The sequence below is a fragment of the Mangifera indica genome, chromosome 2 (assembly GCF_011075055.1).
Source record: "Mangifera indica cultivar Alphonso chromosome 2, CATAS_Mindica_2.1, whole genome shotgun sequence".
Taxonomy (NCBI): Eukaryota; Viridiplantae; Streptophyta; class Magnoliopsida; order Sapindales; family Anacardiaceae; genus Mangifera; species Mangifera indica.
This window is the reverse complement of record NC_058138.1, coordinates 4,292,472-4,305,638: the sequence shown is the minus strand read 5'-3', so window position 1 is coordinate 4,305,638 and position 13,167 is coordinate 4,292,472. Positions and strand designations below refer to the sequence as shown.

The window sequence follows — 13,167 nt, the reverse complement described above, 5'->3', positions numbered from 1 at the left end:
CTTAACCAAGCTCTTCCTTTTCATAGCCAACCTTTAATTATTAAAACCATGAGCTGGAATTGTGAGGTTCATTGAATGTGGAAATAATGCATGCCTTTATTTGTTTTTTATGTTGGATTCGGCTAAAAGGGTATATTGGGTAATGTCTCTAGGGTTAGATTTGATTCGGATAAAAAATTAGGTTTGTTTTTATAAAATTTGTGAAATTCAAATTAATTTAAATATTTGAATTTGAATAAATTTGAATTAAATATAAAATTAAATTATTTTCAAATTAGTTCCAAGTCTTAACTCATGAATTTCAAATTGATCTTTAATTGGGCATTATGGGAGCTCAATCTAGATTTAATCTTACCCTAAATGTCACTTTCTCATTGGATTCTAATAAAAGAGATGTTATTATGTAGAGCTAGATTTGAATCTAGTTGATTCAGTCTTGGAACCCCAATTTAACATAAATTCATTCAATTTGAATTTAAGTTGAATTCAAATAAAAAGATTTAACTCGTTTTTTAAATTGAATTAAATTTGAGTTAGTAAGTGCTCGATTCAGTTCGATTTGAATTTACTGCTTGAATAAGTGATTTAAATTTATAGTTTGAATTGGTGATTCAAAATTTCAGTTTGATTCAATTCAAATTAGTGATTTCGTCTATTATTTAGATAAAATGACATTATTTTGTTAATAAACCATAAACTCAAACCACAAATCAAGGCCACGAATTCAAACAATCGATTTAAATCATAAATTTAAACCAAACTGAGTTAAAAATTTAAGCCATTGATTTAAACTATAAACTTAAGCGGAATCAAGTGGATTCATATTTTATTTTAACTGAACGTGAATTACTTTTAATTTTCACTTAATAAACTCAAATTATATCATTTTTTAGCCAAATTTAAGAGATATTTAGACTCGATTTGATTCATATCTATCTTTAATCCTATGATAATTAAGGAAAAGATTGTTTTATACGCAATCAGCTAATTAAGATCCTTTGTAATAATTTATTTAGTCGAAGTAGGGGTGTAAATGGAGATGAGCTATTTTTGGGCTCTCAACACGGACTTTAAATATTTAACTATCAAATCATGTCCTAATTTCCCTCTATGGTCCCAAAATAATAGGGTTTTTAAAAGTTCAACAATAATAATAAAATAAAAGTTTTCATATATTTTTTGTTAAGTTTTAATTAAAGTAAATAAAGTATTTGTCTAATAATTTTATTAGAAAATTTTTTTGGGGGTCTTTGAAAAGTTATTCACATATATACAGATAATTTAACAAGTATAGGTTCAAAATATTAATATTAATAATTTAATTCTAACTAAATATATGGACATTGTCGCCAGATGTTCAGACTATTTGAAAATTCAACTTTTGGTGGTCGGACAGTGAAAAGATTTCGACGATAATAGTTTAGGGTAGATTTGATAGTCATTGGAGATGAAACTAGTGATAGGAGAGAGTTTAAGGGGAAATGTGATTTTTTAAAACTGAAAAACTTTATGCAGGGGTGAAATGTTAGTTTTTAAAACCTAGAGAGGGACATAGAATTAATTATATAGTTTTTTAATAATATTATTAAAATGACAATTTTGTCTTTAACTTTAACTAAATTTTTTAACGAAGTTTTTATCACAGGTGGATGTTTGAGTTTTTGAAAGTTAGAAGGGTCATCTTGAGATTTCATTATACTTTGGGTGGAAACAAGTCATTTGGCCTAATTCTAATGAGTAATGTTATGTGTATCTAGTTTTGAATATTTAACTTGATACTCAAATTATGTGTTATCATATGATTAATGTTAATTAATCTTTAATTTAAAATTATCTAATCATATTATAATATATTATTTGAGTTTTTAATTAGGCATTTAAAAATTAAGTATATATAATTTTATTGAAACATAATGTAGAGAAAAATTAGAGAAACTTTGATCGATCAATTCAACCAGCTTAATTGAAATTGGATGGTTAGTTATAGGGTTAAATCTAAATTGAGTTAGGTCGATTCTCGAAAACTAGCCCAACTTAGTTTGACCCAATTTAAATTTGTTTAAGTTAAACTTAAGTGGACTCGTGTATGAAATTGAGTCAAACTCAAATTAGAGTAAGTTCAACTTGGTATGACTCATGAGTTGAGTAATGATTCAATTCAGTTCAAGTTTAGCTTGAATTCAATTTGAGTCATGTGAAATAATTGTTAAAATTATATCATTTTGTCTATTATTAAATAAAACAATACTTTTTTGTCAGTAAATTACAAACTTTGAATTATAAACTCAAATTGAGTTTCAAACTTTGAACTTAAAGACTAAGTCAAACTCAAACTACTCTTAAATTAGGCTTGACGAACTTGAATTACCCTTTTTTCATTCGTACCAAACTCAAATAAAAGAATATTCAAGCTTGAATTAGTTCATATCTACGCTAGTATTTGCCATTAGATTGCATGGATGCAAATGGCAAATACTAAGCCATAATGGTATTTGGTGTTGCGGTTCAACTACCAAGTCAATTCGAACAAGCCCTTATGTTGATGTCAACGTACTAAGCCATAATGGTATTTGGTTATATATTATTCTAATTTTTATTTAATTTAATATATTCAAATTATATTGGATGGTAGCTCAAAATTTTCTTAAAAATTGTAATTAATAAGATTTGGGTTTGAGTTCTAACAATTTGGAGTGATGATACACATCCAACTCACAATGCTATTTGTGTTCATTATTATTTTTGGCCGAAAGTTGTATTTCTATCTAAGGTTTAATATATTTTCAAACTATCATCTAATTTTTGTTAAAACTTTTTATTAGTTATAAGAGTAAATCTGTTCAGTAAAATAAAAGATAAAAGTTTATCTAATTCCCCCCTTAGTTTTAAAAATTTAAAATTTTTCTCCAACCTAATTTTTAAAAACTTACATTTTCACCCCTAGGGTTTATTTTTTCTTACCTTTCCCGACCATTGACATTTGGTTGATAGGTTGCCTTATTCAGCCTAGTCTCTCTCTCCTTCGCAACATTCTCTCTTAGACCGAAATCCCCCTTAGGCTGTCATGCATCGTGCATTGTCAAATGCAGAATTAGTGAGGCAAAGATGCAACCGGGAAGATGTTAATTTGTGCTGATTATTGACCAGAAAGATGTTGATTTGTGAGCACGAATATGCCAATTCATGGAGAAGAATGACGAAGAGTCAAGATGTTCTTTTTAATAAACCGATGACATTTGTGAGAGCTGATTCATGGAGTCAATGATGCATGTTAAAGGCACCCTTAGGGGGATTCCAATGGGAGAGAGACTGCTAGGAGAGAGAGAGACTGGGCTGAAAAAGGCGGTCTGTCGAATGAATTCTAATGGTCGAGAAAAGTAAGAAAGGAAAATAAACCTTCATGTGAAAATTGTAAGTTTTTAAAATTTGGGAGGAGGAGGGGAAGAGATAAACCTTTTTTTTTTTTACTTGGATTTACCTTTACAACTAACAATGAGTTTTAATAAAAGTTGGATGATAGATGAATATCTAAGTTTTTAAAACTTAACGGATAGAAATTTTAGAATATATTAAACCTTAGGTGGAAATAAATCTTTTGACCTCTTTTTTTTTTAATATCAGTAGTATTAATGTCTCAATCCAACTATCGGTTGGACCGACCTTTGATCAAGTCAAATACCAATATAAATTTCGAAACACTATTTAAAATATAGCTCTTTATTTGTAAAAAGTAAAAATTTATTTCAATATAGAGTTAAATGAAAATATAATAAATAATTATGCATAATTTTAGTCAAACTTAAACCAACAATTTTAATTTATAATTCAAACTGAATCAAACCAAACAACAAAAAATTTTATAAATTTGGTCAATTAAACAATTTGGTGCATATTACTAAACATTTCTTTACATTTATTCTTCATATAATACAAGCAAACTGAGATTGTTACTTTAATAACTAACCAAAAAAAAAAAAGTAACACGCTAAATTATCGTTAAATATTTATATAATTATATCAATAAAATTATATATATATATATTTAATTTTGAATATTTAATATATATTTATACGATATGTTTTGATATATTTTATAATTTTGATTTAAGAATAAAATAATATTTATAACACATCATTTGAATACTTAATTAAATACTCAAATTTGGTCACATATAGTATTGCTCAAATTATTAATCTGATTACTTTTTATTTTTGCCAAATAACTATTTCCCACCTAAGATTTGATGAAATGACGTATTCTTATCTTTTAATTAAAAAAAAATCTAAATTCCCACCTGTCTATTAAAATCAACTATTTTTTTAATGGTTAAAAGGTATTTATGTTATTTTATCTAAATATCATGATATAGAGTAAAAGTGTTATTTTTCAAAACTTATTGGAGGCTATCTTTTTTGAATATTATCATATTCACCTTATATATTTTAAAAATATATTTATAGTCCAAATAATTTTAATATAATATTTACTCCTAAACTTTTTTGGAACTTTAAAAAAACTTTTAAAAATTTTCATTATCACCCGAAAATGTAAAAAAAACTATAATTTACCGAAACATATGATTATATTATGTCATTGACACTAATATATATTTATACTAAATTATCTTTTTATTTTTAATTAAAATTAATATAAATTAAAGATATAATCATTATTTAATAAGCTTTAGATAGTGGACTTTTTTGTTTTTTGTTTTTAAGATTTTATAAAAATTTAACATATTTTTTTAATAAATTTAATAGATAGGTGAGAAATTGATTTTTTTAAATTTAAAGATTGAAACGCAATTCATTAAATCTTGGGTGGAAAATAGTCATTTGGTCCTTTTTTAAATGAAGTTTGTTTACTGTGTTTGTAATTAGGGTTAGATTTAATATAAAATACTTAAGTTTGAATCAAATAAGTTGAGTTTGAGTCTAACAATCAAATTGATTTTTATAAGTGAATTGAGTTTAAATAGGTTCGAATGAAATTCAAAGTTAAATTATTTACCAATTGAATTTGAACCACAATTTATCGATTTTGAATTAATTTCAAACTAAGTCTTTTAGTTTTAAATTAATTTCGAACTGAGTCTTGTTTAATCTGTAGGCGAATCGAATTAAACCCTTAATACAATAATATAACAATGTAAACTTATTGATATGAAAAAAGAGTTTTCTTTAAGCAAAAATCTAAATGTATTTTTATATAGTCATCTTAATTTTTTTAAAAAATATAATTATTAAACATATAAAATGAGCAGATTTAAATAAATCCACAAAGTTTGATTTTTTTTAAACTAGCCCTCAGAAGGGCCAGACGTTAATACCAAGGAGGCAAGACCAGTAGACAAAATCATACCGTATTTCAGCACAATCGTCCCACTCTTGACGGAATCTCTTTACTTAACCCGGTTTACCGATTATTCAGCACAGCCCACTTCAATGTCCATGCTTCCGATGATTAAGAAGCTCAAAAATTGAACACTTTAAGCTTGCTAAAGTGAAAAAACGAAGGATGTCAGTGTCTTTTTCACTTCGCTCAACACCCTTCAAGCCTTTGGATTGTAAACCCTTCTCGCTTAAGCCCTCTGGTCGTAGTTCGCAGGTTCGTTTTCTTGCTATTTTTTATTCCTTTCAATTTGTTGTTGTGGGTTTCTGTATTTTCATTTGCAAAAGCTATTTTTTTTTCTCCCTTTTATGTAACGGTTGGATAAGATTATCAATTCATATTTATTTACCCTTTTTTGTTATCAAATAATAATTTAAGAATGGTTTTTTATTACAAGGTATGTTTCGAGAATGTATGTGACCCTTTTACTTAAAAATTGTTATATAAATATTATTATGTGTCATAATAAATTAAGTACTGTGTTACTGTTTGTAAAACAGTATTGTTAGAATTGGCAACCAGGACCATAAAAAGGGCTACACAGATTCACTGGTCCTGCTGCCTGGTCAGTGGGCAGGGGCTCCGCTCCTTGGTGAGTGAGCAGGGAGCAGTGCCCCAGGCCTGTACATGATTTGGTCTTAACCATGAAGAAGCCTTTTTAGGATTTCTCTTAAACATAGGAACACTAGAAGAGTTTGTCTTAAGAATATAAATCCTAGCAAACCATTGTCACGAGAGAAGTGAGGAGATATTGAAATCATGTTAAATCCTAGCAAACCATTGTCACGAGAGAAGGATAAAATTGTGCATGTTCTTTTTCTTTACTGTTTGTGTGTGATTGTTTGTTTAATTGATTTCACACCCTCTAGTTCGTTCAATTATTATATAACTTGTATTTAGGGATTCAAATCATTGATTCTTTGACCTTATATGACGGAAATGGTTTTTCAACTTCCTAAGTTTAAAGTTAAAGTGAAGTGTAATTTGTTATAATGCGGGTTCACTAGTTATTAGTGATGATGTTGGGTAGAATGAGTACTTGTTAAATTGAATTTGAAACTTAATAATATGCAATCTAAGACTTTAAGCATTTGGAATGGTTGATTAGTAATGTTAATTGTAAGACATGTAACAGTGAGCCTCAAATTTCGAAGTATGAGACATAATTTTGGATACCAATCTTGATTTAATATCGTTGAAGATTGGAAAGAAAAGTTCTGAAAATTCTTGGAAGAAATTGTTCTATGAGGAAGGTGATGAACACGAACTAATCTAATAGGTTCTGTTGGTATCTTCTGTTGAACCTTATGAGGTGAATGAAATTGATGGCAGACTTCCTTACAATGAAATGATCTGTTTACTCTCGTCAAAATGGAAAGAAAGTGAAGGAAAATTAAGATTTTGAATTTACGGATTTTACAAGTAAGGTATTGCTATTTTTCAATCAGACAAATGAGATACCTTTACTGCATATGTTGTTAAGATTTTCATCTCGTAACAAGTAAAATATAAAGGTCATGAAAAATGATGCAAGAGATTAATTGTTGAATGAGAACTTTGAGATCTCTTGGCTGAAAGACAGAAGAATATTATAGAGTGACATTTTAATTTAAGTTATTAAATCTAACAATAATTTTGTTCTGTATGATTGCTTTGTCAATTACTTCGATGTGCTAATTTAATTCATTTTTCTTTCAACAGCAATTGAGCATATCAATTTGTTTGAATTAGTTTGTCAAGTTTGTATGTGTAGTACTATTCTATACTGATCCATAGGTCGCCAGTTATGCAAAATGGGTACAATATAAAGTGATTTGCTTTAATGAGACTGTTCATATACTTGGTATGGTAATCTATGCTCATACATTCAGTGTTCTTTGTTCTTTATATGCAGTTTGTATCAACCAATGTTCAAACAGTGACTGGTGGCAGTTATGTGCTCTATGGTGGAGCAGCCAATATTTGCCAGAGATTTTGTGGCTTGAAACCGTGGTTACTTGAGAGACTCAACCTTAAGCATGGCTATAGAAAGCGTAGACAAGCAGACGAGTTCAAGATTATAAAGAATCAAGATAAAGGCCAGTTAGATAGCCATTTTGAACCAAGTTTATCAAGTGCAGGACAAGATTCTGATGGTGTTTCTACAATATCCATACCTAATGGTTTGTAATGATTATGCCATATAAGTCAATCACTTATATGATGATTACTGTTTGCCAATCAATATAGATTTATTTTCTTATGTATTCTTTTATCCATTTGAACTTTGGAAAAAATGAGTAACTGTTGTGGAAAACATAAGAAGCTCTGAATTATGGAATTTACAGATTCTGTTGAAAAATTGAGGAGAGCAACTTCACACATACAATCACAGTCCTGGAATTTTCCTTTTGAGGGTGGTGGAGCACCCACACTATGTATTGCTGTTATAGGAGCTACCGGTGAGCTTGCTAGAGGGAAGATTTTTCCAGCATTATTTGCCCTGTATTATAGCGGCTTTCTTCCTGAGGTATGATTATAATTTCTTTGTTTTTTCCATCTCTTTTACCTTTTGCCTTGCACCACTTTTACCTTGTTCAACATTCTCCCAATGTTGTCATAAGAAGAAACTGGGATAGTTGGTAAATTGAATAGGAGATATAGTTTTTCTAGTAGACTAGTTGTAAATTATATTCAAACATGTACCACACACTTTTAATGAATTTTGTCTTTTCTTCCTGTGGCTGCAGAATGTGGGTATCATTGGCTATTCAAGAAAGAACTTGACAGATGAAGAACTGCGTTCCATTATAGCTTCAACTTTGACTTGTCGCATTGATCATCAGTAATGTTCTCTAGCACATCACCTCATAAATTCTTCCCCCCCACGCCAATTGAGCCTTTTGTTTTGGACCCTAGAATTCTCCAATGCAATATCCCCATAGTTATAGAAGCTGCTTGCATGATTATAATTTATCAATGGTAGAATGAATCACTGTTGGTATTCTTTCACACACCTATATCTGGAATCATTTTAGTGCATATAGGTGAATAACTCCATTAAATGTCGGCATACATCCATTGCTTATGGTAGGCAAAAATGTTTTAAGCTGAAAGAATGGTAGCCAAGGCGACACACGTGATGTAATAGTTCATGTTAGTTTGATTATAGAAAAAAGATTAGAACTCATTTTGTTGTTGCTCATGTCTTGTTGTTATGAGTTAGCCAATCGAAGATGTTTATTCTGACATTATTCATCATGAATTCCTCTAACCTTTTTCAGAGAAAACTGTGGGGACAAAATAGATGCCTTTCTCAGTAGAACATTCTATCTGAATGGAGGTTATGACAACAGAGAAGGGATGACCAAGCTTAATGCTTTAATGGAGCATATCGAGGTATGGTTGAAAAAATTGTATTGAGAGAAGGATTACAGGTATTTGTTCATTGATATTAATTAACAAATAATTATTGGTCGCAAGTTCAGAGTAAATGCTTTATTAATTATTATGACTTTGTAAAAATCAAAACATTAAGAAATTCAAATACTGAATGAAAGTCCCCCAACATTTTGTTTGGCACAACAATTTTGATTGAAAGTTTGCTGTTGTTGTCCCACTTGTTTTGTTGAGTTTCAAACTTTAAGGAAAGAGAGGTTTCTTCACTGGGATGGATTTAAAATAAATAAAAAGAGATTAAAATTAATATGGTTTATGAGTTGTACACTGGGTTATAAGACGTGTTTTAGTCTTTTAGATCAAAATTAAAAAAGCAGTATTTATACAAAAAAAATCCTTTTTGCATTATTATTTATTTTCATATTCAATAAGGATGCTTTTAATGATTGACTTTATAGCTGCTAAATTACCTCAGGGGGGATCTCAAGCAAACCGGATATTTTACCTATCTGTACCACAAGAAGCACTATTAGATGTTGCAACTTCTCTTGCTGATAATGCACAAACACAGAAGGGCTGGAATCGCATAATAATTGAGAAACCTTTTGGGTTCGATGCAGTGTCGTCTCTACAACTGACGAAAGCGCTTCTTTCTAAGTTTGAGGAGAAGCAATTATACAGGTGAGTAAGCACATTATTGGTACTTTTTATCAATGTACATGCATATATAATGTAAACACTCACAGACATGTATTTGGCTTTTCCGTAACTATTCTTTTTCTATACAAGTTATGACAATGTTTTTAGATCTTTAGAAACAATGGCATTGGCTGAGATAAGATCTAACTAGTCCTTAGGTGTGGGCATTGCTGACCAAAAACTGGTGACCAGTCACAACCTTTTGTGTTGCAATATAGAAAAGGGTGACTGGTGTTTGCTAGCCTCTATTTGCTTAGCTCATATTTTAGGTCCACACCTAATCAAAATCAGTGACTAGCAGTTGCTAGGCTCTGTTTGCTTTAGGTCCGCACCCAAAAATTTCATACGTCCAAGCTCTAACTTCTAACATACAAAATTAATGCACATTGGCAACGATATTTGTCTTATGTAACTTTGGTTCAGAAGTTTGAGTTACAAGTTTTGTAGCAGTTAAGGGGAAAGTGATCCCAACCCTCTATATATATGTGCTTGTTTCAAATATTATAGCTTTTTTATTTGTTTATTACAGGATAGATCATCTTTTAGGAAGGAATCTCATTGAGAACCTCACCGTATTAAGATTTTCTAATCTAATTTTTGAGCCATTGTGGAACCGAACATACATACGCAGTGTACAGGTAATTTACGTTTTCTTTAAATTCTTTGACTCAATAAAACTTTTATTCCAGAATATACTGCCTATCCCTTAGCTTTTTTAATTATTTTGCAGATCATTCTGTCACAAGATATGTGTGTGCAAACAGGAAGGTACTAAAAAATAATTATTTCATCCTCTTGTAATTTGTATGATATAATCTTTTACTAATTTTATTTACTTTTCTATGCAGGTATTTTGATGGTTATGGGATCATCCGAGACATAGTACATAGCCATGTACTCCAAACATTAGCATTACTGGCCATGGAGCCACCTGTAAGTCTTGATGGTGAAGATATTCGGAACGAAAAGGTGCCTGGCCTTGAATTTTTCCTGCAAGAAGATGAATTTTGATAATATTTTCAGTGTCTGGTCATTTTGATAAGAGGCTTCTTTCCAGGCCAAGGTCTTGAGATCAATCCGCAAATTGGATCCTAGCAATGTCATTCTTGGCCAATATAAAGCAACTTCCGGAGACAAGATTGATGTAAAATTGAACAGTCTGACCCCTACTTATTTTGCTGCTGCATTACACATCGACAATGCTCGTTGGGATGGTGTGCCTTTCTTGATTAAAGCTGGCATGGGACTCATCAAACACAGGTAATTGTTTCTGCCCTGTATTTTTTCGAAGTATGTGATTTTCTCATCAACTTAGCTACATAGTGCAGGATGGAGATACGTATACAGTTTCATACTGTTCCTGGAAACCTTTACCTTGAGCGTATTGGACATAATGTCAACCTTGCCACCAATGAACTGATTTTACGAGATGTGCCTGATGAGGCCATCTTGGTCAAAGTCAACAATAAGGTTCCAGGATTAGGTCTCCAGTTGGATGCTTCAGAACTTAATTTGCTCTACAAGGACAAGTAAGCACTTTTGGCGTTAGCACTATAATTTTCATATTGAAACTTCTGTAATCTCCTTTAATGTCCTGAATATACATATCTTTCCAATTACCTGACTAGGTACAATGTCGAGGTGCCTGATTCATACGAACATCTTCTTCTTGATGTTATTGATGGAGACAACCATCTCTTCATGAGAAGTGACGAGCTGACTGCTGCCTGGAATATTTTAACCCCAGTATTACAAGAGATAGACAAGAACAATATAGCACCGGAACTCTATGAACTTGGTGGTAGAGGCCCCATTGGAGCGTATTATCTTTGGGCGAAACACAGTGTCCAGTGGACTGAAGACTAGCAACACTTCGAAGGTCCTTTTTTCGACAACAAAACAAACAGGTTATAAGGTAATTCTGGATATCGTTTCACTTATAGGACTGAAATAAATGGTAGATTTGTACATGTACATCATCTTGAGTTTTGGTCCTCAATCTGTGTTTGTCAGGTTCCATTGGTTCTTGACCATAAGTTTTAGGGTTTGGCAATGGCATCTAGAAATAGCTAATAATCTTGGGGTGCTGTTTCAGTGACACATATGGTTGATTGTATGCCATCTCTAGTAAGTTTTAGGGAGACATTTGCTTGCATTTGTAACCGCAATTTTAAAAATACAAGATTTTAATTTGAAGTCTTATAATCAACAAAACCATTGTTTCTTCATATTGTGATCAATGATTCAATGTGGTTAGACTTGAACTAGGCCTTGACCTAGTCAAAGTGCTGATCTGTGGGCTGACCAATCCGACTGATTGGGTGGACCAATAACATAAACATGACATCAAAACGACATAATTAACCCTACAATAAGTCATTTTTAGGAAATGACGAATATAACTTAGATGTATATATCTTTTATTTGGAAAACATCAATAGTACTATTTATAAACAAGATGTCTAAGAATAATAAAACTATGTGTATATGGTTTTAAGTATCAAATTGGGTATCTAGTTGATGCGGGAGATTTTGAATTATAAATAAAATAATGCTTAATCAAAACATGTATAATGACACATAATTTGAATATCTAATTGAGTATTTAAAACTCAGTATACATAACATTACTCATCTGTGAATCAAGAATATTATTTATGCCCTACATCAATAAGGCTGTTATTGACTCTACATTTTCTCAAATTAAATTGTCATATAAATTTTAACTATTTTACTTTCACAATTACTAAATTACCTTTAATTAACAAAATTTAAAAATATTTCTTTATATATAAAATTTTCAATAACACAATTTTCCTCCATTTTCACTTCATTTTCACCTGTTTCTTTTTGGGTGGCTTGATGGACACTTACCATAACTATTGTCGCTATCAAGCCACCCCACTTTACCCCAACATGAACCCACTAAGCCACCGCCACGTTGACTCACCCAATCCACCACTTCTGTTTCTGCAGCTACATAAGTTCTGTCACAATCTCTGGCCTAAAAAAGCTTATTGATACAAATGAATTAATTTGCCCCCACCACAAAATTGACCCACAACACAACGCCCATAAGTTCATTTCACGAGTCCACGGCGAATTAAAGCAGCCACCGCATGCTTTTACTTCGTTGGCTGACAGTGCGGGCAATGCAGTGACAGTAGTCGCATTGTTGAGGCCATCTTGGCATTGGAAGAGGACGCAAAGGGCTTCTTGTCAGGTGGAGGGGACGGTCAAGTTATTATAGCTAGTAAGGGTAGTATAGTTGACCACAGAGGTGAGATTCCAGTACTTATAAAAAGGTTAAACTGTGATGGTTAAAAAAGTTAAAAGCGAGATTCATAAAGAATTATTTTTTATTTTTTTAAAATTTTAGGTAATAAAATTATTATTTTATTTTTATAGTGGTAATTTTTTGAATGAAGTAACCTTTTATATAAGAAAATATGATTTCTATATTTAATAAGTAAAAAAGTATTTTAAAGTTAATCCTTGGGTCAGAAAATATCAATATTATCTTGAAATATTATTAAACTGATATTGTAAATACATTAAACAGTTGTAGATATAATGTTTGAGGTCATGATTGATCTAATAGTATTATCAAACAGAGGGACAAAATCTTGGCTCTGTTATGAAGATCAATGGTGGGGTTGAAGACCAAGTCCTTGAAAAATGCCCTCAAATGGTACTAG

At 30.9% G+C, this 13,167-nt stretch overlaps 1 protein-coding gene across 2 annotated transcripts; it reads left to right on the top strand.

The window, feature by feature from the left end:
* Nucleotides 1–5,301: 5,301 nt before the first annotated feature.
* LOC123209431 (inactive glucose-6-phosphate 1-dehydrogenase 4, chloroplastic) lies at nt 5,302–11,697 on the top strand. Of its 2 annotated transcripts, XM_044627495.1 has the most exons (13): nt 5,302–5,608; nt 7,287–7,554; nt 7,720–7,901; nt 8,122–8,216; nt 8,656–8,770; nt 9,246–9,451; nt 9,999–10,107; nt 10,200–10,237; nt 10,318–10,438; nt 10,527–10,729; nt 10,798–10,998; nt 11,098–11,384; nt 11,483–11,697. In XM_044627495.1, exons 1-12 carry the CDS (start codon nt 5,519–5,521, stop codon nt 11,333–11,335), a joined length of 1,866 nt encoding a protein of 621 aa, XP_044483430.1. In that variant the 5' UTR covers nt 5,302–5,518; the 3' UTR covers nt 11,336–11,384; nt 11,483–11,697. The 2 variants fall into 2 exon arrangements, with proteins under 2 accessions (XP_044483430.1, XP_044483428.1); XM_044627493.1 differs by having other exon boundaries at nt 11,098–11,697.
* The last annotated feature ends 1,470 nt before the right edge of the window (nt 11,698–13,167 follow it).

Excerpts from the sequence above, each read along its gene's own strand:
- LOC123209431 (XM_044627495.1), top strand. The coding sequence starts at position 5,519 with ATGTCAGTGTCTTTTTCACTTCGCTCAACACCCTTCAAGCCTTTGGAT. Across the intron at positions 9,452-9,998 it reads GAGGAGAAGCAATTATACAG|GATAGATCATCTTTTAGGAA; the intron begins GTGAGTAAGCAC and ends TGTTTATTACAG. Across the intron at positions 10,439-10,526 it reads AAGATATTCGGAACGAAAAG|GCCAAGGTCTTGAGATCAAT; the intron begins GTGCCTGGCCTT and ends GCTTCTTTCCAG.